The sequence below is a fragment of the Artibeus jamaicensis genome, unplaced genomic scaffold (genome assembly GCF_021234435.1).
Source record: "Artibeus jamaicensis isolate MK-2021 breed Jamaican fruit bat unplaced genomic scaffold, CSHL_Jam_final scaffold_474, whole genome shotgun sequence".
NCBI lineage: Eukaryota > Metazoa > Chordata > Mammalia > Chiroptera > Phyllostomidae > Artibeus > Artibeus jamaicensis.
In genome coordinates this window covers 41,770,542-41,795,016 of record NW_026522046.1, presented here as the reverse complement: position 1 = coordinate 41,795,016, position 24,475 = coordinate 41,770,542, and the positions used below count along the sequence as shown (strand labels likewise).

General features: G+C 55.3%; 1 protein-coding gene across 3 annotated transcripts; it reads right to left on the bottom strand.

Annotated features, from left to right (window-relative positions):
• Positions 1 to 399: 399 nt before the first annotated feature.
• Positions 400 to 18,108, bottom strand: CBS (cystathionine beta-synthase). 3 transcript variants are annotated; one of them, XM_037144570.2, is made up of 17 exons: positions 17,977 to 18,108; positions 15,972 to 16,188; positions 13,110 to 13,216; positions 12,061 to 12,195; positions 10,472 to 10,551; positions 10,255 to 10,389; positions 9,660 to 9,729; positions 8,508 to 8,599; positions 7,794 to 7,919; positions 7,049 to 7,133; positions 6,319 to 6,424; positions 5,640 to 5,717; positions 5,324 to 5,458; positions 4,658 to 4,766; positions 4,186 to 4,270; positions 3,789 to 3,830; positions 400 to 2,366 (listed from the first exon to the last, which is right to left on the bottom strand). In XM_037144570.2, exons 2-17 carry the CDS (start codon positions 16,178 to 16,180, stop codon positions 2,257 to 2,259), a joined length of 1,704 nt encoding a protein of 567 aa, XP_037000465.2. In that variant the 5' UTR covers positions 16,181 to 16,188; positions 17,977 to 18,108; the 3' UTR covers positions 400 to 2,256. The 3 variants fall into 3 exon arrangements, with proteins under 3 accessions (XP_037000465.2, XP_037000466.2, XP_037000468.2); XM_037144571.2 differs by lacking the exon at positions 17,977 to 18,108 and adding an exon at positions 17,802 to 17,965; XM_037144573.2 differs by lacking the exon at positions 3,789 to 3,830.
• Between the last annotated feature and the right edge of the window lie 6,367 nt (positions 18,109 to 24,475).

Below are 24,475 nucleotides of genomic sequence, written 5' to 3'. Positions count from 1 at the left end.
ACGGCTGTCGGGAGAAGGTGCTCACAGCAGGGGCCTGGCTGCCATCCCATCTCCCTTCAGATGCTTTCAGGCTCCGCCCCCTTGCCCCCAGCCTCCACGTGCTGGAGATGAAGTCCGCTGCCTTCCACATTCTGAGACTGTGTGTGAGCTGGGCTTCCCCACCCCTGGAAGCTCTGTTGGATCTTACTATCCCAAGTGATGTTCACTATGTTCCCAGTGTGGTTCTTTCTCCATCCATTGTGTTGGGAACTGTGTGGATCCTCTCAGTCTGCAAAACCATGTCTTTTAGTCTGGGATGGTTTCTTGAATTATTTCCTTCTCTGTTTTCTCTTTCCTTTCTGGACCTATTACTAGTCGGATATTAGAATCCAAGAAGCTCAAAGAATTGCACGCATGAGAAACAGGAAAAATGCATCACAATGCATCATGATTTCTAAAACAATATTGAAAATGAACAGAGATTGAGGACACACTTTCTGATTTCAAAGCATATTACAGAGCTACAATGATGAAACAGTGTGGCACTGGCTTATAGATGAACACACAGACCTCTGGATAGAACTGAGAGTCTAGAAGTAAATCCATACATCTATGGCCAACTAATTTTCAGCAAGAGTGCCAAGACCAGTCAGTGGGGAAAGAATGTTTTTCCAATAAGTGGACATAATTGGATACCCACATATAAAAGGATGAAGTTGGATCCCTCCCTCACACCATGTATAAAAAAGTGAGCTAACGTATAAAACTCAAGAAAACAAGCACATTTTCATTACCTTGGACTTGACAATGAGTTCTTAGGTAGAATTCCAGAAGAAAAAATAGGTACATTAGACATCATCAAAATGGAAAACTATCGTGCCCCAAAGTTTTATCAAGAAAGAGAAAAGACAGCCAGCAGATTAATCAGTTACAAGATCCTGTAACTCAGGATTCTGATTGGGGTCTAGTTCCAGAACACATGAACTAAAATTGAGCAACAAAAGACAACCCACTTTAAAAACAGCCAAAGGACCCGCATAGACATTTCTCCAAAACAGAAACACAAATGAGAGGAAGCCCAGTATCACTGGTCATCAGGGAAAGGCAAATCAAAGCCATGAGCTGCCACAGCACACCCACTACCGTAACTATGAAGAAGAGAAAGTAAATTAAGTGTTGGGAAGGACAAGGAGAAGTGGGAACATGCACACTGCTTGTGGGGATATAAAATGGCGTAGCCACTGCGGGAGAGACTGGCAGTTCCTGTGAACGTTAACCACAGGACTACCACACGACCCCACAATTCTGGTTCTGGGGTCTACACCCCAAATTACTGAAAAAAGAGTCATTCAAACAAATGGGTGTTATGTCGATGTTCACAGCAGCACAATTCACAATAGAGTGGAAGCAACCTAAGTGTCCATCAACTGGGGAGTGGAATGTTACTCAGCCATAAAAAGAAATAAAGTTCTGACACCTGCTACTGAACAAACCTTGAAAACATGTTGAGTGAAATAAGCCAGATGCAAGGCCACAGACTGTATGATCCCATTTATCTGAAATAGCTCAAATAGGTAAATCCACATAGACAGAAAGCAGATTAGTAGTTTCCAGGAGAGGGGGGAGGGGAGGGGGAGAAATGACTGCTTAAGGGGGTGAGGAAAATGTTTTGGGACCTGACAGAGGTGGTGGTAATCCACCACCTCTTGAATGTAATAAATGCCACTGAATTGTACATTTAAATTCTGTTCACTTCAGGTATGTGAATTTCACCTCCATTTAAAAACCTCGAACACTCAAGCCCCTCTAACCAAACCCGCCCTGGGTAGATGGCGCTGCCGTGCGAGGGTTGCTGAGCTGATTGATCCGTGTTTCCCGGGCCCCCTTTGCTGCGCCCCATTCTGGATCATTCTCTGGAAAAGGCACTTCCTTGTGTCTTCAGTCCACCCTGGCCCTGTCATTGCCTAGGTTCATCAACCTGGCTGAGTTCCCTTTCAATGCAATTTCCTTATTGAAACATTTTAAGAGAAAATTAAAGAAAAACACATTCTACTCATCCAAGGGTCAGGTATTAGTAAAAGGGAAATGAATGTGTCCACTGGCCTCCGGCTGAGCCTCCTGCACCCGCTCCTTGCTGCCCCAAGCAGCGGGGCAGCGCCCAGCACTGGTGGCTGAAAGGCACATGGCTTGTTAGTGTTTGAGAGTGAAAGAGCAGCAGTGTGTGTGGAGTCAGAGCTGGGCTGTGGCCCCGCCAGCTCTGGGTTCCGAGGCTCTTGCTCACTTTGTCTTCTGGTCCCGCTCCCGGGCAGCCACGAAATTCAGCAGGTCAATGGCGGTGACGACCCCGAACACCATCTGCCTCTTACTGGACTTCCCGTGGCTGTGGTCTGAGGGAACAAGGCAGTGGGTTAAAGGCACCTCCGCGTGGAGCCCGCCCCAGGCACTCTGAGAGGCTGAATCACAAAGTGTGGGCCCAGGAACCAGCTAGGAGCCTGCCCCGGCGTCTGCCGCACCTGGCCACACTCATGGAAGCCCAACCACCTTCTTCGTCTGACAGCAGCCACCTGGGTGGGGCTGCAAAGCAGGGTGCTGCTCTCTGGGCCATGCCCACTGGCCATGTGCCCAGGGGCCTCACTGATGGCGAGCAGCCTAAGGGTCTGTCTGGGTGCCCAAGCCTCGAGTCCCAGCACAAAACTGCACCACCAAGCACACCCATGAGCGGCATCAGCTCACTCCACTGGGCTGAGACTGTCCTCAAGCCCGTGCTGCTCTCTCGGGCTCAGGATGAATGCCCGCCCCGTGGGGTGCAGGGGTTGAGGTGATGGCTCAATGTGAGCCGGCTGCGGAGTGCTAAGCTCAGATTCGGTCAAACATAATTCTGGGTGTTTCTTGATGAGATCAACCTTTGAACAGGTTGCCTTCCCTGGTGTGGGTGAGCCTCATCCAATCAGTCGAAGGCCCCAAAGGAACAAAAAGGCTGATGCTCCCCAAAAAGAGGGGACTTCCCCAGCCTTTGGGCTTGAACTGAAACATTGACTCTTCCCGGGTCTTGAGTCTGTCCCTTCCCCTGCAGATCCTGGGACCTGCCAAACGAGTCACGTGAGCCAGTCTGTCCAATGATCCCTCTTTGCAGGCACACACACTGCTCAGTGTTTCTTGGGATGGCCCTGACGCAGTTGCCATGAAGCACGGAGAGCCAGGTGGCGCGGAGGGACGGCGGGAAGTGCCCAGGCCACGTTTTATCCCTCCAGACCGCATCCCAGCGACTCCAGGGCCATCTGTCCCTCAGCTAGGGGAGCGGGAGACACAGAGGAGCCAGGCACCCTGCTGGCCTACTCAGAGCCCCTCAGGAAACCCAAGGGAGGACCGGAGGGGACCAGCTACCCACGTTTCAGGGACTTCTAGGCAAGGTGGCACTTAGGAGGAGCCTGGCCTCTGTGGGGAGGGCAGTGTGTGCAGCCCCTGCCACCGGTGCTCCAGACCCTCAGGCGCAGAGGGTCGGCCACCTCTGTGAAGGGCCAGGTCTCCATCACAACCGCACAGCTCTGCCAGCAGCACGAGGCAGCCATGGACACGCAAGGTATCAGCTGTGGCTGTGCCCAAGGACACTCCGTTTGTGGGCTCTGACACTGGAACTCACATTATTCAGGGCGCAGGAGGTGTTCAAATACAAGTAAATGTGAGACAAAGGGGAAGAACCCACCCCTCCCAGCTCTGGGGTCTGGGCGCCCCTACGCCCTCCCCTGCCCTCGGAGCCACGGTCCTGACCGCAGAGCCATTTCCAAGGCGGGGACAGCCGGCGTACATACCTGCAGGCCCCCCCACCACTCCTGCCAAGGCCTGGTCCTGTGCTGTGGAGCCAAGGACGGGAGAGGGGTTAGACTTGGCCACCCAGGCCCTGACGGCCCTCGGCTGGGGGTGGGGGCAGGGCAGGCTCCAGGGCACTCCCAATTCTCGACACTGCAACCCTCGCCCTCAAGGAGGCCCAGGCCTGCCTCACAGAGGGGTTCTCTCTGAGAACTGTGCCCAAGGCTGGGAGGGGCTGAAGGTCCGCTCCACTGATGCTCATGTGCCTGTGAGGCACCAGGCCCCGCTGCTCCACGCAGCTCACGGCAGCAAAGCGCATGCGGGAGCCTGGGGCTGGGCCTCGGTGGCCAGCACCTGGCAGGGCTCCAGCACCGCCACCCCTGCCCCCAGCCCACTTACACTGGATCTGCTCGTGGACCACCAGGGCGAAGTGGTCCATCTCCAGGATGCGTGACAGTGTGCCCAGCGGGTCCATCAGGCGGATCTGGAAGAGAAGCTGTGGTCAGCGCTCACGGGGTGGGGGGTGGGGGCTGCCAGGCCTGCTGAGGGAAGGAGCACGAGGCAGCAGGAGAGGCGGGCGTCACTCCACAAGCTGCCTCTGCAGCCTTTTGCAGCTGTAGAGACAACACAGGACTCAGAGGCCAACACGGTGCACAGAAGGAGATACTGGGCGAGCCACCGGCCCGGGAAAAGCCACAGGAATATTCCGTCCATGTTGCCGTGAAGGAGCCCGTGAGGAAGCTGCCTGAGTGGGGGTTCCAATTCTGGACATTCCGGAAAAGGGAAAACGCCCCCTTGCGCAGGAAGCGCAGTGCCGGCCCCCAGGGAGAGAAGGGGCTCCGGGCCACTGCTCCAGAGAACCGGCGCTCACCTGTTTGAACTGCCTGTAGATGACTTTGCGAACTTGGTCGGACGGCTGCACCTTCCCGGCGAGCAGGCATGACAGCATGTTCCCCAGAGTCACCATCCCCAGGATTGTCCTGGGGAAGGCAGGGCAGGGTCAGGGGAGATGGCAGAGCAGGCCTCCTGCGCCCTCGCTCAGAGCCCACGTGGTCTGGGGCCGGATGTGGGTTTCCCCTAGAATTCAACACCTGTCTATGGAGAGCGCACACGAGGTGGGAAGACAGCGGTGACCAGATGCCCTGCCCTGGACCTGCCTGTCCGATGCGGGCAGACAGCACACCAGGAAGTCCTCTGGGTATTTGTCTGGCAGGAGTCACAGTGTTCTAGGACATGGGACTTTCAGTGCTAGAACTGGGACAGACCCAGGAAAACCCGGACAGTTGGTCCCTGGGGCATGTCTGCCAGCCCCTCCGCTGAGACCTCTCCACAGAGCAAGGTCAGGGACTGTCCGCTGCCTCCTGTGCTCACACTGCGTGCAATGTGGTGGGACACGGGGTCAACACAGCCAGCCCCCTGCCCCGGCCAGTGCCCGGGGACATGGTATCCAGCGGATGTGGGCCAATGCTCTGGACATTCCTATGCAAAGTGACCAAGGTCAGCCAGCCAGCCCTGTCCTGAGTGTGGCGAGACTGACCCCGACTCATCGACTACGGGCGCCTGGTCGAAGCCCTTCTCTCGGAGGATGGCGATAGTGTGCTCACAGGTGACCGTGGGCAGCACCGTCAGCGGCGCCGACAGGCACAGCTCCTGAACTGTGAGGTGCCACCACCTGAGGGAAGACAGCGGGGCAGGTAGGAGTCAAGGACAAACACTTGGACACAGGGCAACATCACACAGGGACACCATGGGGACGAGCAGCCAGGTGTGGGACAGCCCAGGTGCCCCAGGTCCCAGGGACAGGTGTCCGCAGGTGGTCCGGGGGTGCGGTCCCTGCTCAGAGGCGCCCTCACCAGGGCTTCTTCACCGTGATGTCCTCCTCCTTCAGGAAGCCCTTCTGCAGCATCCACCTGTCGCTCAGGAACTTGGACCTGCAGGTGTCGGGAGGTCAGCAGGGTTAGGCGGAGGGTCTCGCCACCGCCTGTGCTCACACCGAGGGGCACGGGTCTCACAGAAAGCCCAGGACCACCCTGGCCACGCGGCTCAGTGGGTCAAGCGTTACCCCGCAGAGCCAAAGGTCGCTGGTTGGATTCCGGGACATGTGTGCGGGTGGCGAGCCAGAGCGTGGGTGACACGACAGGCGGGTGGGGCAGGGAGGCGGAGCCTTCCTAGGGCGCTGCGTCCTCGCCTCCCTCAGCTGGTGCACTAGGCCTGGAGGTCTCACATGAGTGGAGGGGGTGTGGGGGGGGCTGGCGGTGGGACCAGGCTTGCGGGCACTGCCACCACGGTCGTGCACTGTGTTTAAACGCATCTAGAAGACCCCAGACGTGGACACGGCAGGCAGGGAAAACATGGGCCCCCGAAATTCGGGGGGAGGCCTGGCCCAGGAGGGCGGGAGCAGAGTCTGCGGGGCCCCTGACCCCAGCCCTGCCTCCCTGCCATCAGGTCTCGGGAGATGCAGCAAAGCAACAGCTGCAGCGCCCAAGGGGGTGCCAGGAAGGACAGGACTTGGGGGGCGGGGGTATTGCTTACATGTAGTTCCGGATGGAGTCGGGCAGAATCACCACACAGCGCTGGCCCTCCCGCAGCTCCTGGGCCGCCTTCACGGCCGCCGCCATGGCACTGCCGGAACTGCCGCCTGCCGTGAGGGCCGGCGTCAGGGGGAAGTGAGCAGGCAGGAGCCTCGTCCCATCTCCTGGCAGGGGAGGCCCTCCCAGCACCCTGCCCCGGCCTGGGACCCCCACTGATGGGGAGCCCCCACCTCAAGGCCAATGCTGGTCTTGACTGAGAAAACCCCACGTCCCAAGCTCTCTGGCCCCAAAACTTGCACATGCACCAATGACTGACAGCACTGCCAAGTCACCACTTGGGGGCCACATGCCGCCAGTCCCCACTGCTGACTCTCCCAGGAGTGCAAAGCCAACAGCTGCTGCTTTTGTGTGTCATGCTGTGTCCCCAGACCCTTCTCAGGGCTTCATGCCATGCCCCACCCTCAGTGAGGTCGTTACACACAGAAAACAGAGTGTGGCCTGGGAATGTTGACCCAGAGCTCTGGCCACTGTGGAAGGGCGCTCCTGCCCCCCTGTGAAGCAGGTGTGAATCTGGAGGACAGGCTGGCCGACCTCCTAAAGGTCTGGGGCAGACGGACGGCACATGGGGAAGCCGTCACAGCCTCGGAAGAAGGGTGCCCCGTACCATGTGGACTGGAAGCTGGCAGAGGCAGGTGCCCGCCGGTCCCTCACCCCCGCTGCCACCCACTCACCACACAGCAGCCCCTCCTGCGCAATCAGCATGCGAGCAAAGGCGAAGGACTCCTCGTCGTTGCACTTGAACCACTTGTCCACCACCTGCGGGCAGGGCCCAGACCACCAGCTCTAGGAGGGGCTCGGGCAGTGTGCGGTGGGGACAGGGGCCCCCAGCCATGTTTGCAACTGCACAGATGGCCGCAGTCCAGGTGGCTGTGACCCTCTGCGGACGTAGCCCAGCCCCCGAGCTGGGGTCTGAGACTCCAAGTCTACAAACTGGGAGCTTTCTACCTGTCCCTGGTTCAATGTATTCTGCACGTGGCAGTGAAAGCTGCCCGCTGGCTCCTGCTGGATGGCCACATGGCCTGCAGGCTGGGCTCTACACCCCACAACTGAAGCCCCTTATTGGGTCCTTAGAAAGAGCCTATTCTGGGGTCCTTACCCTGCCCACGTTCTCCTTGCTTACCAGCCTGAACCCCCTCCCTCTGCAGGGGCCTCATCTGTGTATGTGGGTCAAAGCCAAACCTGCTGGAGTCTTTGCCCAGCAAGGTCACACCATGTACTTGGATATGTGCAGAATGTTATCTGGTATTGACCTTTGAGACTACATTTCTTCTACCTGCTTATATGCAGTCATGTTTCTGCCCCTTCCTCAGCAGGACAGCCAGGCCGGGCGCCAGCGTTCAGCCAGGCATGCAGACGTGCAAGCTGGTTAAAGGGCAAGCCCTGAGGACCGGAACCAGTCACCGGGGCCCCACCTACCGACCGGTCCAGCACTGTGGGGACGAAGTCATAGCCGATCCCTTCCACCTCGTAGGCTGTCACCTCCGTCCGGTTCAGCTCCTCGGGCTCTGCGAGGATGGAGCCTTCGGGATCCACCCCAATGATCTACAGAAGGGGCAGCATTAGGCCCGTGTCCAGCAAGTCTCATCTGGACCAGCCCAGCGATCATCGGGGGTCAAGACCGGAGTAACGGGCGCCCACTAACGATCTGCCTGTGGGACACAGGTCTTGCTCCCAGTTCCCAGCTCAGAACCGGGAAGCCCCGGAGCTGGAGGAACCCCAGCTCAAGGGGACAGCGGGGGGGTGCTTTCCAAGAAGCGCCTCCTGCACAGAACGTCCCAGGGAGCCGTGGCCTCAGGCACAAGGAGCAGGGCTGCACAGTGACCCTTCTTGGCCAGCGGGGAGGTGGATGGAGGGAGGGAGGGGGCTCAGCACCGCCAGCAGGCATTTCTGGCAGCCCCGCCCCAGCCCACTCAACTCCAAACCCCGAGCCCTGCCTGCCTCTCAGATCCCAGATGGGGCAGATGCAGGACCTGAACCTGAGAGCTTAGAGCTCCTGGGTGGTCCCTGGGGGCACCCAAACTGACTCCCACCCCCAGCTTACTGGATCGTGGCGTTCCTCTAACAGGCAGGGCCTGCAGCCTCCCTCCCCTCCCCTCCCGCCCCCCACCCCAGCAACCCCGGGTCACTCACTTTGCAGCCGGGACACTTCTCCTTTAGCTTCCTGGCGATGCCCGTGATGGTGCCACCTGTACCCACTGAAGCCACCAGCATGTCCAGCTTCCCTGATGGGGAGAAGCCACATCAGGAAGAACATTCTAGTAAGTGAAAACACACTTGACCAAAATGAAGGCGGGTTATCAAGGTTTTTCTTTTTTCAAAACTCTTCTCCAGTTTCCCCGGCTTTCCGCCACCGTTATCTTTAGGAAGCGCTCCGTCACTGGGCCACAGTGAGCTTCACTAGGGTCTTTGCTAAATGACACTTGGCCCCTGAATCTCTGTTCAGCGTGAAGCCTGCCTGGAAGTGTGGGAAGGACAGTATGGTGGCTGCCTAGAGAGACAGGACACGGGGGGACTCCTCACGAGGTACCTTCCTATGCTGTTTGGTTTTGGAGACTGAACAAGTGAGCTGAATCATGAAGGACAGAACCCATCACTCTGGCTCGACTCGGAAACCCCCTGTGCTTTGCCGCTGCCCAGCGCCGGCCAGGCGTCCTGCAGACAGGTTTGTGCAGGCCCTCGTGCCGAGGCAGGGGCGGTGTTTGCCAAGTGAGAGTATCCCGCACATAAAACCTGGGTGAGCACATGCCTGTACTTCACTGCCTGGCTCCCGGGCATGGAACGAGGCTGCACTTAAGCCAGTGCCAAGCCCAGGCTCCAGACAGGAAATGTTCCAGGAGCCTCACGTCCGTATAGATGGGAGGCTAATGGCTGACATCCCCACCCAGGCTCTGCAGATGGAATTCAATGCCCGAGTTAGGGCTTGATGCCCAGTGCCACTCAGCAACGTGAAGCCCCAGCTGTGAGCCCGGCACCATCCCAGGACACACTTACTCCCCACATGCAGGAGCTTCTGCAGCTCTGGAGGACAGACTGCTTGGTAGACAAATGTCACTGTATAATCTATTTGGTGTTTAGGAGAGGCACACACAAAGTCCAAGACAGCACAACAGAAGCAGGAAAGCGCTCTAGAAAAATGTGCATTTCACAGAGGGGGGACATTTGATCTGGGTTCTGAAGGATGAATAGGAGTTCACCAAGCAGCGAGTCAATCATGTGTACACTCCCAGGCAATCAGAGAGGGACAGTGAAGATGCACAGAGGGGTGAGGGTGGCAGTACACACCATCACACTGCTGCAGGATCTCCTCGGCCGTGCTGTCGTAGTGAGCAACGGGGTTGTTGACATTGCGGTACTGTGTGGAGGGAGAGCAAAGGGGCTGTGAGTGAAGGTCAAGGACACTGAAATGGCAGCAGCCACAGGGTCTCCAGCAGACAGACAAATAAGCTCAGTGCAAGCAGAGTGGTTCCAGCAGCTCAGGGAAGATGGGCCAACGGCACAGGTAGTTTTAGAAGCCTCAACAAACACAAAACGATAAACACAGCTTTTTAGAAGATGCGACTTCTGAATCAGCCCGGGGACAAAATTAGTGAGGCAGAAGAGCGTCTAGTAAAAAAATGTTTTTATGCGTTTTATGCCTGCAGAGAGCATCCAGGGTCCTCAGCGAAGGCCACTGCCACCCAGCGTGACGAGCTGAGCCTGACGCAGAGCCAAAGGCTGGGCCCAGGCTGGAAGTCTCACCCAGCCAGGAGTCGGCAACCATGCGCCCCTCACCGGGTCAGTCACTTTGCAGCCCCCACTCCTGCTGCAAATGTGGCACCACCCCCACACAGATGCCCCACCTCCAGGAGTCCACACCTACCGCAGCCCCGAACCTCACCTGGTCCAGGATGTGAGAATTGGGGATCTCGTTCTTCAGCCTCCATGCCACGCCCACATGCGACTCGGGGGAGTCGAACCTGGCGTTGGTGGGCGTCCTCACAATCTCAGCCCCCAGGGCCCGCAGCACGTCCACCTGCAGGAAACAGAGCCTTTCCCCACTGGCCGGGCCTCCTGCCCCAGAGAGGGTCCCGGGAGAAAGCCCGCCGCCGGCCTACCTTCTCCATGCTCATCTTCTCTGGCATCACGATGATGCAGCGATAGCCCCTCACTGCGGCGGCCAGGGCCAGCCCGATCCCTGGGGACAGCACACGGGCGCCAGGTGAGGCCCTGCCCGAGCCCCTGCAGCCCCTGCCTGGGAGGCCAGAGACAGGCCCCCAGGGCCCACGGAGAGGGCACTGTGGACTCCCGAAAGCCCCATGTTGTCCCTCTCTGTCCTCAGGGGCAAGAGAGAGAATGCAGAGATGAAGTAAAAGGCAAGGGCGCTCCCGGGGAAGAAAGCTGGGGCACAAACTCAGGCTCCAATCCCCCAGCTTTCGCTGGATGCCCACACCATGTCCTGGGCACTCAGGACAGCAGCAGTGAGAGCACGTGCTGTAGGCTGGCTGTGCGTGCAGGTGGTCCTTCGGGGAAAGGCAAAGTGGCCTGGAAGGCAGGCAGAGGTCAGCAGGGCAGCCTCCTCCCTGGTTCCACTGTCCAGAGGATAGACCATCAAACCAAAGACGATTGCTGTCAAGTCTTAAGACCCAGAGGCCCCTGGCTGGCGTGGCTCAGTGGATTGAGCGCCAGCTTCTAAACCAAAAGGTCGCTGGTTCAATTCCCAGTCAGGGCACATGCCTGGGTTGCAGGCCAGGTCCCTGGTTGTGGGTGTGCAACAGGCAACCAACCAATGTTTCTCTCCCTCTCTTTCTCCCTGCCATTCCCTTCTTTCTAAAAAATAAATAAAACCTTAAAGAAAATCCAACGGAATTTGCCAAGCTAGGTTTCAGACTTGCTGGGGACCTGGCACCCCTCCCTCTTCCCTCTTTCTCCCTTTGCAAGGGGGTGTCTGTCCTGTGCCTGTCCCACCGGAAGCACATGACTTGTCTGGTTTTACAGGTTCACAGCTGGAAAGCCGCCTGCCTCAGGGCGAACCTGCCTCGAGTGCATCTAACTGGGATGAGACCCTGGACCGCAGAGTGGGTGCTGGAGGGAGTCCAGACCCGCTGGGGCTGCTGGGATTGAGGGAGTGTGTTTCGCATGTGAGAAGGACATGGGCTTGGGGGCCAGATGGCAGAGTGTCACGGGCCGCATTGTGTCCTCCAAAATTTCCATGTCGAAGTCCCAACCCCCTCATCTCAGAAAGTGGCGGTATTTGGAGACGGGTCTCTGAAGAGGTTAGCACGGTTAAACAAGGTCACTGTGTGGTCCCTAATCCCACATGACTGGTGTCCTAAGAAGAGATGAGGGCACAGACACATGGAGAGAGGATGACTGTGTGAGGACACAGGGGGAAGACAGCCGCCCACATGCCAAGGAGCCAGGCCTCAGGAGGACCAGCCTTGTGAAACCCCGAGAGCGTCCAGGACCGGGAGGGAGCACCGTGTGTTGATGAAGCCACACGGCAGCTACAGGGAACGAAAATGGATTTTCACCCTCCGGTGCAGCTGCTGACCTGAGCCGCAAACATCAGCCAGGCAGGCCCGACAGTAAGATGCCAGAGGAAGCAGGAATGACACAAAGGGGCAGCGCGCATGCAGGCTCAGTGAACCGCCTGGGGAGAGGCCGCCAGCCAGGCCCGGGGACCCTGGCTTGTCCCAGCGCACACCTGTGTTCCCAGATGTCGGCTCGATGATGGTGTCCCCGGGCTTCAGGGTCCCGGCCCGCGCAGCCTCCTCGACCATGCGCAGGCTGATTCGGTCCTTCACGCTCCCTCCCGCGTTGAAGAACTCGCACTTGGCCACTGGGAGCCAGAGACAAATCGTGAGACGGGAAGAGGCCCCTGACCCCTACCTGACCCCTGCTGTCTGCCTGCCCTCCCCCGCCACCTCCACTGCCTGATCCACGGACGACGAAGGGCCAGGCCTGGTGTTCCCTGGTTCTGTACATCAGCCCCCTCTCCACGCCCACCCACCACCAAAGCTGCCCCTCAGGCTCACCCCACCCCAGGGTGCCTGGTCCCCACAGGGTGTCTGCATCTGCTCTTTGCTCTGTGACAACGTAGCAGCTCTACCTGGGCTCCTGCCCTGCAGACAGTGGTGGCGAGGACGCCCCCTCCTGCCAAGCAGCCCCCTCCCCAAACAACAGATGAGATTCGGGAGGACCCCCTTGTTTGTGTCGGGTGAGGCGAGACACAGCCTCCACACTCCCACTCTTGCTTTGTAAGTGACAGATAAACTGTCCCCAAGGAAGCAGCCAATCACTGAGAAAAACACTCCCTGCCCAGGTGCCGACTGAGACCCTCATCACGAAAACCATCCCTGGCATCACATCGCCCCATCGGCAGGTTGCCTACCCCTCCACAGAAAACTTGAAGACTGCACTCTGCTCCTGGGCTCAGACCCCTCCTGCACTGTCCGGGGGAGACCAGCCTCCTTCCCGGCTCAGGTCCACCCGTGCTGCCTGCCTGAGCCGGCTTCCCGGGGCTCCACATGCCCCCTCCATTGCCCTTGGTCCTCGGCTTGCAGGTCCCCTCCTCGCTGATACCGGCTCCGGAGCGGCCCGCCTGGCCACCCTCTAGCACATTCTACCGGATCTTACCTGACCCGGTCTCAGTCATTCATTAACCCCACGGGGGTCTAAGGGGCCCATCCCACCCCCCCCCCCCCAGGGAGCTGCCACTGGGCAGAGCGCAGGACAGAGGAAGCAGGCACTTACGGAGCTCACACTTCAGGCCGAAGTTCTTCCCGAGCTTATTGATTCTCACCATGGGGGTGTCTCCAATTTTCTGCAGGATATCTGGCAAGATTTGGGGGGATTTTGCCCTACAACAGAGGAATCCATGATTATTCAGAAAAACAAAATGGTATCAGCCTTGGCAGTCCAGCACATTCTTTTAAATAAACCCAAGAACTGGCTTTAACAAGGGACATGGGTGGGGTTACACAAATCTGCACACAGGATAAAAGGTCACCATCTCTCTCTCTCTCTCTCTCTCTCTCTCTCTCACACACACACACACACACACACACACACACACCCGTAAAACCCTATGAAGTGCACCATGTCTGTAACTTAGTTACAGTCAGCTGCACCAACATCACTGCCCGGGTTGGAAAATGCACTACAGAACTTCGGGGGCCCAGGGGAACTGCGGCCCCGCTCCCCCATGTTCTTTCTCCAGAGTTAGGTCTCTCAGACCCGGCAGGGTGCAGGGCTGGTAACTGATCTGTCTTTGCCTTCAAGCAGATAATGAGTTTTGTCAGCAAAGCATTCCTTTGGGGGGAAATGTGAAAGAAAGACAGAGAAAATGCACGGTGGCGATGGAAGATGGCTTGGATGGGCAGCTAGGTGAAGGGGACACAGGACACGTTACACTGTTTCCAAATACAAAAGTTGACTTCAAAACAACAGGCCCAAGTCCAGCCTTTTAGAAAGTCTTCCCTTTTCTGCATCTGACCACGCCCCTCTCCTTTCCTTCTCTCTGATCAGGAAACCGCTGTGACCCCAGAGCAGAGCCCCTTCAGACTGCCTGGTGACCAGGCAGTGGCACTGACTGTGAAGAGCACCTGGCCTCACTCAGAAAGTGTCAGGCACAGGTGCTATGAAGCGTGAACTCAGGACAAAAGAACAAAGACCTTGGGTTGGTCACTTTATCCTTAGGATCAGGGTCAGGATCAATTCCCAGGTGCACCTCCGGGCCCGTGTGGCGTTTCCTTCCCACAGGCCAACTGTCTGCCTTCGTGTGCCCGAGACCAGTCCCGGTCCCAGACTGTCTCCTCCTGCCAAGCTGGCAGAGGGACAGCATTGGGGTGCGTGCGAACCGCGACCTGGCACCTCCTACATGGCCCCTGTGGCGATGTTTCCTCCTTGCCCGCGGGGGCCGGTGCTCACCGAACACCCCGGCAGGCACATACACAACAGGCCTGGGTTTCAAGAAATGAAATAGCTTCCTACACCCCGGGGTTTCTAATGCACCTGCCGAGGTCCTCAGACTTCCAATGAGTTCCCATCACCAGTGCTGAACTCATTGAACACCAAGACTCCTGGTCCCACCCCCAGGTGGTGGCCCCACTCCACAGGGGTCTTGAGACAGGTGACCAATGCTGGGGCCCAAACCACCTGCACAGTCACATGGGGGAGGGACTGGAGGGCTGGGGGGTGGCCCGGTCACACGGGACCTGAGGGGCTGTGGCAGCAGCCAGAGGAAGCTGAGGTCCGTCCCTCACCAGGCAGGGGGCAGTGGGCAGGTCAAGACCATGGTCAAGTGTCCTGCTAGCAGAGGAGCTACAGCCCAGCTCCCTCACAGCCGGGGCCTGAACCGGGACAAGCAGTGCAGGGCTCCGGGCTTCAGGACGGGGCAGCATCCCCTCTGGGGTTTTCACCACGGGGTAAGTAGGCCTGGACGTGAGGTGCAGGAGTAATGTTGTCTCACAAACTGGAGAGGGCAGGGTCCTTTCCGCCCCAAGACTCAGGGTCAGGTCACCCAGCCCTCGGGAGCCTGGGCCTCTCTTGCCTGCCTACCCCCAGCAGCCACACCCCCGCCTCACCCCTGCTTTCACTCACCGCTCGGTTTGGTTTAATTCATTTTGTTTTTTTCTGGTTTGGTTTGTTTTGGCACGAGGGTTCGTCCTGTCTGAAGGCCAGCGGCCAACTTGGCCTCCAAAGAGCTTAGCACTGAGATGCGGTCAATGCTTGGAGCTTATGGACTTGTAAATTTCCATTCCTACCTATTGACCCCCACAGAGAAGGGCACCCTTCTCTCCACCCCCCAGTCCTGGTTCTAAAATCAATAATCATAAATGTTGGTAAAGGAGTTTATACAGAATGAGACTCAGACACCTAAAAGGCATAGTCTTTGACTCTGGGGGATTACACTGTGAAAATAAAGATAATCCTAAAATTTAGTGAGCTTCATTTAAGTTTCACAATGGGTTAGGGATGCTGCCGTTTTCCCCCTTGTGCCCCTCATAGATCTCACGCACCTAGAACAGGACACAAAATGTAGTAGGCGCTTCATACCAATGCACTGAGTGTATGAAGGTGTAGCGGTGTCTGCTGTAGTTATCCAGGATGAACTCATCGCTGCATCTCGGTCCCATTGGAAGGGTTAGAAAGTTACGGTTTGTTCTTCCCACAGTCTCTTGTCAACCCTGAAAAGAGTCTGCTGCGAAGAACTAGTTCATGACCAGGAGAAATATGTACGACTTAGTGTCACATAGGAAGGTGCTAACCCTAACTACTGAAATTATGCACACTCACCTCCAACAGGAGTGTGCAGCCAGACGGACCTGGACTAGAAACTTTCCTCTACCTGTCACTCACAGCGTGTGGCTTAGGCACCACCCTTTATGTCTTCAGCCTCTACTCTCACCTGACACTGACTTAGGTGCTGGGCTACAGTGTAAACAAGCCTTGGCCTCTCTGAGCCTTGGTGGTCTCATCTATAAAGTGCCCCATCCTGCAGCTCGCCAGCCATCAGAGTGATTACAGGTGGCGGGGTGGTCACACCCCACGTCCACAGTCTCCCCGCCTCCAGGTAACGGATGAACCACCGCGTGACCATAAACAGGGACTTACAAGGCAGTGTGTTGATGAGGGGACTCGGTGATGGGCCTGCCCAGCTTCCAGGAGCACCTGCTCAGGGCATCGGGCCGGATCCACAGGAGATCCTTGCTGTCCTTTCCCCCCGGAGGCCCCTGCTTTGGGCTCCCGTTTGCTGAGTGTGCCCCTGACATGTGGGGGCACCCTGCCACCCCCTCTTCGGCTTGGGGTGTCTCAGAAGGCATGCTGCCACCTGTCAGAGGGATGGGGAAGAGAAGTCACATGTTGAGACCATTCCCAAATGCTGCCGAAGAGCCTGCCGTGTGGCTGCTGGGCCTGGCCTCTCTCCTGCCTCCTCTGGGTGTGGGCTGCACTCATTCCAACAGCTCAGCAAGAACAGGCACAGAAAGAGGCACCAGGTGCCCTGGACAACTCTGGTGGTTTCTCAAAAGGTTAACCACAGAACGAACTACCAGGTGACCCCCCACAACTCTACTTCTAGGCATCTATTAAAAAATGGAAACGTATTTGCACACTGCATTCATAATAGCACTATTCACAGTAGCCAAAATGTGCAGACAAAGCAAGTGTCCATCAGTGGATTGAGCGCAGCCTGAGAACCAGAGTATCACGGTTCGATTCCCAGTCAGGGCACATGCCTGGGTTGCAGGCCAGGTCCCCACTGGGGGACACATGAGAGGCAACCACACATTGATATTTCTTTCCCACTCTTTCTCCTTCCCTTCCCCTCTCTCTAAAAATAAATAAATATTAAAAAAAAAAAGCAAGTGTCCATCAATGACTGAGTGGATATACTCATTCAAAATGTGCTGTATCCATACATGAGTACTATTTGGCCAAGCTGAGCTGGTATGGGGAACAGAGCCTTCCCTCTGTCCCTCTGTCATTGCCCCATCAGAGGGTGGGGGTGGGGGGTAGGTGTGATTCTTCCACCTTGCAGAAGCCCCCCACCCCAAGTCATAGGCCTCCCCCCCACCCCATCCCTACTGTCCAGAGGTGAACAGCCTGGCATTGCCCTGGCCAGTGGGCGCTTGCTGGGTTGCTGGACTGGCCACAATCCCACGGGGACTCGGCCCCAGCAAGATGCAGGCCTCTCCCTCTTGGCGACTTGCCTCACCCTGGAGCTACTCCAGAAAGGTAAGGCGCTACAGGGAACACAGATGGAAATCGATCTGGTCGGCAGAAACCAAAGGCATGCTGCTTGGCTACTGCGTCCGAACTCCCAGGCTCTGGCCCGCATTGCCTGGCTCAGCTGCCAGCGGCCACTGCAGGCTGACTCACACTCTTTCTATCCCTTAAACCGAAACATCCTCCTGAGGTCGTGGTGCTTGCAACTGCACCCCGCACTAGCGCACCGGTCAGCCGGAAGGGGTACGGTTAGGGTCCAGGGTGCGGACGGTAGTAAAGTCGTCTTTTAAGTAAGAATTTCCAGGTAGGAGACCGAGGTCCTCCAATGAATCTGGGCACCGTCGAGTCATAATCCTGAGGCTAACAGTTTTTCGTTCCCACCCCACTCCCACCCGACACCCTGCCCGGGCAGGGCCCCGCGCGCCCCGTGCCCCCTGCCCCTCACGGGCACGCAACTCGACTGTCGCCCGCGCAGCTACATCGACATTTACCCTCACCCTATGCAACTAGCTGAAAGGAACAGTTTGCGAAACGGCCATTTCCCATCGGGAATGCGGCGAAAAATCAATGATGGGCACCATTACGGCTCATCATCCCATAATTCCCTCCCATGTCCCAGGGCGGCGGTCCCAGGCTCGCGACCCTGCGTCCTCCACAGCCCGCAGTTGAGGTAGGGTTCCGCGCCCTGAACCCTCTGAACGAGCTCTGAACCCTCGCCTTCAGGCCGGTCTGGATTGCGGGAGATAGGGCCCCGAGAACCAGGAGGGGTCGCCAGCCCAGCTCCTCCTCGTGCGGCTGCAGATGATGCAACTCCAGCGGGGGATGGGCGTTCCGGTACCCAGACGACCCCTCGGCCCAGGTCTTGGGCAGGTCTGGGCCGAGCGGTGCTCACCTGGGCCGAACGCGGGAAGGGGGCGTGTGAAGCGCGTCTGCACGCGGCGAGCGGAGGCGGGACGACTGCGATCCAAAGCCTGGAGCCGGGGGATGGCGGGCCTCGGAGGGATCCGGCGTCCAGGGATGGCTGGGAGACGATTGGCTGAGCGGCGGGGGCGGAAGGCCAGCTCTCAACCAATCCGGAGGTGCTAGGCGCCAGGCCGCCCCCACGCCCGCGCGCCCCCTGCTCTGCCCAGCCCCTCGTCTCTCCCCGCCACCCACACTACCTGCCCCGGAGCCCCGCTCCTCCCATCCCACCCCCACTGCCGCCCAGCGGGTCCGGACCCGTCTGCCCCCAGGCCCCACCCATCCCCAGGGCCCTGCTCCCACCCCACCCCCAACTGTGCACAGTGCAGCCGAAAGCTGGACTCACGCCTCCCCGCTGCCCCGCCCCACCCCCCATTCTCCTTTGGAGCAACTGCTGGCTGGTGGGCCGCGTTCTTCCCCGGACCCCGCGGTCGGGCGGGGCTGCGTGCGCGCTCAACACCCGGTGTCCCGAGGCCGTGTTACTACTTAGGTAACTGCTGGCTCTGTGCTGCGAAATAAACATGTGGATGAATTTTAAACGTGCCGTCTGGAGAGGAGAAGGACTCGGAAGGCCCTGAGGATGAGCCACGGCAAATATCCCGCCCTCGGGGCCCCTTGACCCGCTGCGGTCTGGGGCCTACGCGCTCGTGGCCTCTGGTCTCTGGACCGCGGGGGCCGAAAGCTGCGGCGGCTCGACGCGCTCACAGTGAACGTGGCGGGAGGGTTATCGGGATCTTTTTCCTGTCCCGGTGCTGAGACGCACCAGCTTCGCCGGCCCAGCGCCCTCCTCCGCCCAGCAAGCGGACTCTCTCCCTGGTCAGAGAAGGGACCTGAGCTCACTGAGACTAGGTCAGAAGTCACAGAAGCCCCATAAATCAGATGTCACGCAGGTGGTCCCCATCCATGGACGCTGGGGCTGCGGTCCAGGAGGAGTCTGGGCACCACTGGAAGGCCAAAGCTAACAGCAGTGTGCTAAACATGTGTGCCCTGGAGTCCTCCAGGGCTGAAGGGAGGACCGCTCAACCTGTTTCTCGGCACCTGATGCGTCAAGGGTGGTCCTTCCTGGTTTGGACACAGGTGGGCACATTGAGTGGCTCTGCTGAGCACCGCGTGCCCAGGTCCCATCCAGAATTATTTAGCAAGTCCCTGCCACCTGCCCAAGTTTGTCCCAGGCTCTGGATACAGAGCCCAACTTAGAGTTAACAGGAGCTTCTTTCCTGCCGCTGTTTCTAAACCATCTAGGCCAGCAATTCTCAACCTGTGAGCCGCAAGAATTTTTAAAACACACAGTGTCTGACTATTTACTCAGGGACACTGACCTCTTTCCCTTCAGATTGTTAGATTAAATAATGACAACAGCCATTCGGTGGGAATGACCTGTCTTGAACCATAAATATATAGGTCATATCATACAATTGCATCTTACTGGTCACCTCAGATAATAAGGTTGCACCTGATTAATTCTTGGTGCCAAAAATTCTTATATACAAGTATAGGCACCTGATTTTTTAAAAATCATTTTGGAGCAAGAAGGGTAGGTAATTACTATTATTAGTAGTAGTAAATCAGTAAAAATTACCCCTGATTTTGTCAGATCAGGAAAAACTGTACTTTTTTGAGTGCCACAGAACTTGAGGAACTAGTTTGTGTGCCATGAGATGAGAACATTTGGAAAGCATTGATCCGAGAGAAGGGGCTCGATCACAGAGCACTTTGTAATGAAACGTCCACTAGTGAGAACTGGTTTAAAGAACCACAAAGCCAGAAATGTGGGAGGGGGAGGAAAAGCCAGCTAGTCTTAGATCAGGGAATCAGGGAAAGTCTCTCTGGACAGGTGACCTTAAGTGGAGACCTCAGGAGCCACACCTTGTTCTGGGGGAGGAATGTTCTAGGCATTGCCAATGCCTAGGCAGGAACCAACTCAGGCCTGAGTCAGAGGGACCTCTGAAGTGAGGAGCAGGAGTGGCCAGAGAGGGTGGGAGGGGGCGGGGCCTGAGCACTGTGGGCCAGCATCTGGGCTTCAGCCTCAATGACATGGGGCCCTTGGGGGTAGGTTTTTTGTTTTCGTTTTTGCTTTTGTTTTTGCTATTGAGAGGGGAAGGTTAGGGAGAAAGAGGGAGAGACACATCAATGCATCGACGTGAGACAGAAACATCCAATAGTTGTCTTCTCCTATTCGCCTTGACCGGACTGAACCTGCAACCCAGGCATGTGCCCTGGCCAAGAATTGAACTGGCAACCTTTTGGTTTGTGGGACAACATCCTACCCACTGAGCCACATGGACCAGGTCTTGAGGTAATTTTTGATCATGCTTTGTATCATTTGATCTTGGCATAATTTCGGACTGTCACAAAAGTGGCAAAGAATTCCTAGGTACTCACCCAGATTCCCAAATGTTAAACTTTCACTAATCCCTGGAACCTGTGAGTGTGGCCTTATTTAAAACTAGAGTCTTTGAGGGTATAATCAGCTTAAGATGACATCATACGGGAGCCCACACAAGAAGAGGGAAATTCGGACACAGACTCGGAGCGGAGAAGGACATGTGACCACAGAGACGGAGATCAGAGTCAGCTGGCCTGAGACACAGATGTGGTACCAGGAGCTGGAAGAGGCAGGAAGAGCCCCCACCCAACCCTCAGTGTTCAGGTGGGGGGGGGGGCAAGGCCCTGCCTTGATTTTGGACTTCTAAACTCCAGAAGTTGGTGGTAGTTGTAATGGCAGCCCACGTACTAAAATTTTGAAAGATTTTTGACATAATTTCAGACTGCCAGGAAAGTAGTAAGAATAATACAAAGAATTCCCAAGTGGCCCTTCCAAATGTTCATTTTTTGTTACATTTGCTTTACAGTTTTTTCTCTCTTTCTCTGTCTCTCTCTATATGTGTTTGTGTGTATTATGAATCTAAGTATCTACCATCTGTTTATTGTCTGCCTATTTATTTTTTAATATATTTTACTTTATTTTTTTAATATTTATTTATTTTTAGAGAGAGGAGAAGGGAAGGAGAAAGAGTAGGAGAGAAACATCAATATGTGGTTGCCTCTCATGTGTCCCCCACCAGGCCTGGCCTGCAACCCAGGCATGTGCCCTGACTGGGAATTGAACTGGCAACCCTTTGCTTCACAGGCCCGTGCTCAATCCACTGAGCTACACCAGCCAGGGCTATTTTACTTTATTTTTTATTTTAGAGAGAGGGGAAGTGCACAGAAAAAGAGGGAGAAAAGCAGCAATGTGACCATATCCCTTCCATAAGTGCCCCAGGAGACTGAACCTGCAAACCCAGGCATGTACCCTGACTGGGAATAGAACCGACAACCTTTTGGTTTGTGTGACGGTGCCCAGCCAACTGAGCCACACCAGCCAGGGCTCTATGTGCTTTTCTTTCTGCACAGTTGAGAGTAAGTTGCAGACTTGCTGTCCCTTTATTTGTAAACACTTCAGTGTGTGTTTCCTAAAACTGAAACATTGTTTTCTATAAAATAAATTAGACAATACAACTGTCAAAATCAAGAAGCTAAGCTAAAACTGCTCTTTAAAAAGTCTTTTAAAAGCTCACACAAAAAGCGAACATCATTTCAAAGCTATGATCTAACCAACAGAGCCTTCTTTGAGTTTACTGATCATTCCCATGGGGTCCTTCAGAGCAAATCCCTGACCCCAGGCCACATGCAGTGGCCAGGTCTCCTTAGTCATCCTTTGGGTCAAGACACTGCCACTTTTGAAGCGTCCAGGCCAGGTCTTTGTGTGACCTTCCCTCGTGACTGGACCCAGAGGGTGCACTTCCACCAACCCCCATAAGAGCCATGCTAGTTAGTGCCTGTGGCCTGTCTGTCTGATTGTCCCTTCTCTGGCAGGCATGGCTAACTTTGAACATTTGCTTTCTCTGCTGTAAAGTTACAATTTTAACTCTTTGTAATTAAAAAGTGTTTTGTGGGAAGATACTGTGAAACTATGTAAACACCCTTCACAAACTCACTCTCCAGTTGTAGCTTCCATTGATGATTTGTGTGTTTCTGAATCAATTTCCATTAAAATGGTGGCCAAGGGGTGATTTTCCTAATTCCATCGTTCTTTCTGCAATTATTATTTGGCATTCCACTGGGAGGGTGTATCTTTTCCCCGACTCACTTGTCTGGTGGATTATTTACACCAGGGTGGATTCACAGTCCCTCTTAAGAGCATGCATTTTACTATTGAAAGTGCACAATCCGGTGGTGTTAAGAAACGATATGTAGTATTCGGAGTTGTGCAATCATGACCACAATTTAATTCAAACCTTTCTGTCACTCCAAAAAGAAACCCTGTATCTGTCGGCAGTCCATCCGCATCCCCGTGCGGTCTGCCAGCTGTGGGTAAACCGCTCCTTTATCCTGTTTGTCGGGGGCTCCACGGAGTCTCGCCTTATGAAGTAGGTCATACTGTTTTATTTTTAAAGATTTTACTCATTTATTTTTAGAGAGAGATGAAGGGAGGGAGAAAGAGGGAGAGAGACATCAATGTGTGGTTGCCTCTCGAGCATCCTTCACTGCAGACCTGGCTTGCAACTCAGGCAAGTGCCCTCCCTGACTGGGAATTGAACCAGAGACCCTTTGGTTCGCAGGCCAGTGCTCAATCCACTGAGCCATTCCAGCTGTGGCAAAATAGGTTATGATCTTTTTTATTTTATTTTACTTTTTTAATTTATTTTTTTTATTGATTATGCTGTTACAGTTGTTCTATTCCCCCCCTTCATTCCCCTCCACCCTACCCTCCCATCCCCACCATTACCCACCCTTTAGTTTATGACCATGTGTCTCAAGTTCTTTAGATTCTATATTTCCCATACTATTCTTGCCCCCCCATCTATTTTCCATCTATTGTCTATGCTACTTATTTTCTGTACCTTCTCCCCCCTTCTCCTCCTCCCACTCCCCTGTTGCTAATCCTCCTTGAGATCTTCATTTCTATGTTTCCACTCCTGATCTAGCTGTCCTTTTAGTTTGCTTTTGTTTTAGGTGTGGTTGTTAATAACTGTGAGTTTGTTGACCTTTCACTGTTCGTGTTTTTTAAACTTCTTTTTCTTAGATAAGTCTCTTTAACATTTCATATAATAAGGGCTTGGTGATGATGAACTCCTTGAATTTGATCTTATCTGAGAAGCACTTTATCTGTCCTTCCATTCTAAATGAAAGTTTTGCTGGATAGAGCAATCTTGGTTGTAGGTCTTTGGATTTCATGACTTGGAATACCTCTTTCCAGCCCCTTCTTGCCTGTAAGGTCTCTTTTGAGAAATCCGCTGACACTCTGATGGGGACTCCTTTGTAGGTGACTGTCCCCTTAGCTCTTGCTGCTTCTAGGATTCTCTCCTTCATTTTAATCTTGGCTAATGTAATTATGATGTGCCTTGGTGTGTTCCTTCTTGGGTCTAACTTCTTTGGGACTCTCTGAGCTTCCTGGATTTCCTGGAAGTCTATTTCCTTTGCCAGATTGGGGAAATTCTCCTTTATTATTTGTTCAAATAAGTTTTCCACTGGTGGCTGTTCCTTTCCCCCTTCTGGTACCCCTATAATTCAGATGTTGGAGCGTTTAAAGATGTCCTGGAGGTTTCTATGCCTCTCCTCATTTTTTAAAATTCTTGCTTCTTCACTCTTTTCTGTTTGGCCATTATTTGCTTTCTTCTGGTCCACTCCATTGATTTGAGTCCCAGTTTCCTTTTCATCACTATTAGTTTCCTGCGCAATTCCCTTCATTTCAATTAGTTTCGCCTTCATATGTTTGTCTAATTTGTGGCTATAATCAACCAGTTCTGTGAGGATCCTGATCACCAGTGTTTTAAACTGTGCATCTGAGAGTTTTGCTATTTCTTCATCACTTAGATTTATAGGCTCTGGGGCTTTGAGATCTTCTTGAGCCATTTTTGGTCTGTTCTCACCCCTTAAGGTATGAGTAGCGGAGCCTTGGATTCTCTGGTCGCTAGGTTGTGACGCTATATTTGGGGGCGTGGTCAGAGCGGGGAAATGGCGGCCCCCTCTGCTGTTTCTCGCAGCTGGGTGACGAGCAGAGCCTTAGGTGGTTCACCAGGACCGGGCCACTTAGGTCGCTGGATTATGACGCTGTATGTGGAGGCGGGGTTAGAGCGGGAAAATGGCGGAGCCCTCCGTCACCGCTTGCCGCTGGGGCTGCTGGCTCTCATCCAATTGCCCACTCCCTCGCTTGTCTATCCACACACGAATGCTCGACCACAGTCAACCCACAGCCCTGCTCCCTCGCTGTTTCCCCGCGATTGCTTGCTGAGTTGCCCACCAGGTCCAACCCTGCTCCTGGATTCCGCGCGCCTGAGTCCGTCTGACCGAGTTTTCCTGTGCTACCCAGCTCTGCCAGCTGCTGGTTTCGCCCCTCTTACCGGTCAGGCTGAAGAATTAGTTGTTATCGGACTTCCGAAAAGTTC

What these genes read in the sequence shown, in the direction of transcription:
- CBS (XM_037144570.2), bottom strand. Translation starts at nt 16,180, where the DNA reads ATGCCTTCTGAGACACCCCAAGCCGAAGAGGGGGTGGCAGGGTGCCCC. An exon ending in GCCGACATCTGGGAACACAG is followed by an intron (nt 10,552 to 12,060) that starts GTGTGCGCTGGG and finishes TGCTGTCCCCAG; the next exon opens with GGATCGGGCTGGCCCTGGCC. An exon ending in AGAAGATGAGCATGGAGAAG is followed by an intron (nt 10,390 to 10,471) that starts GTAGGCCGGCGG and finishes TGTTTCCTGCAG; the next exon opens with GTGGACGTGCTGCGGGCCCT.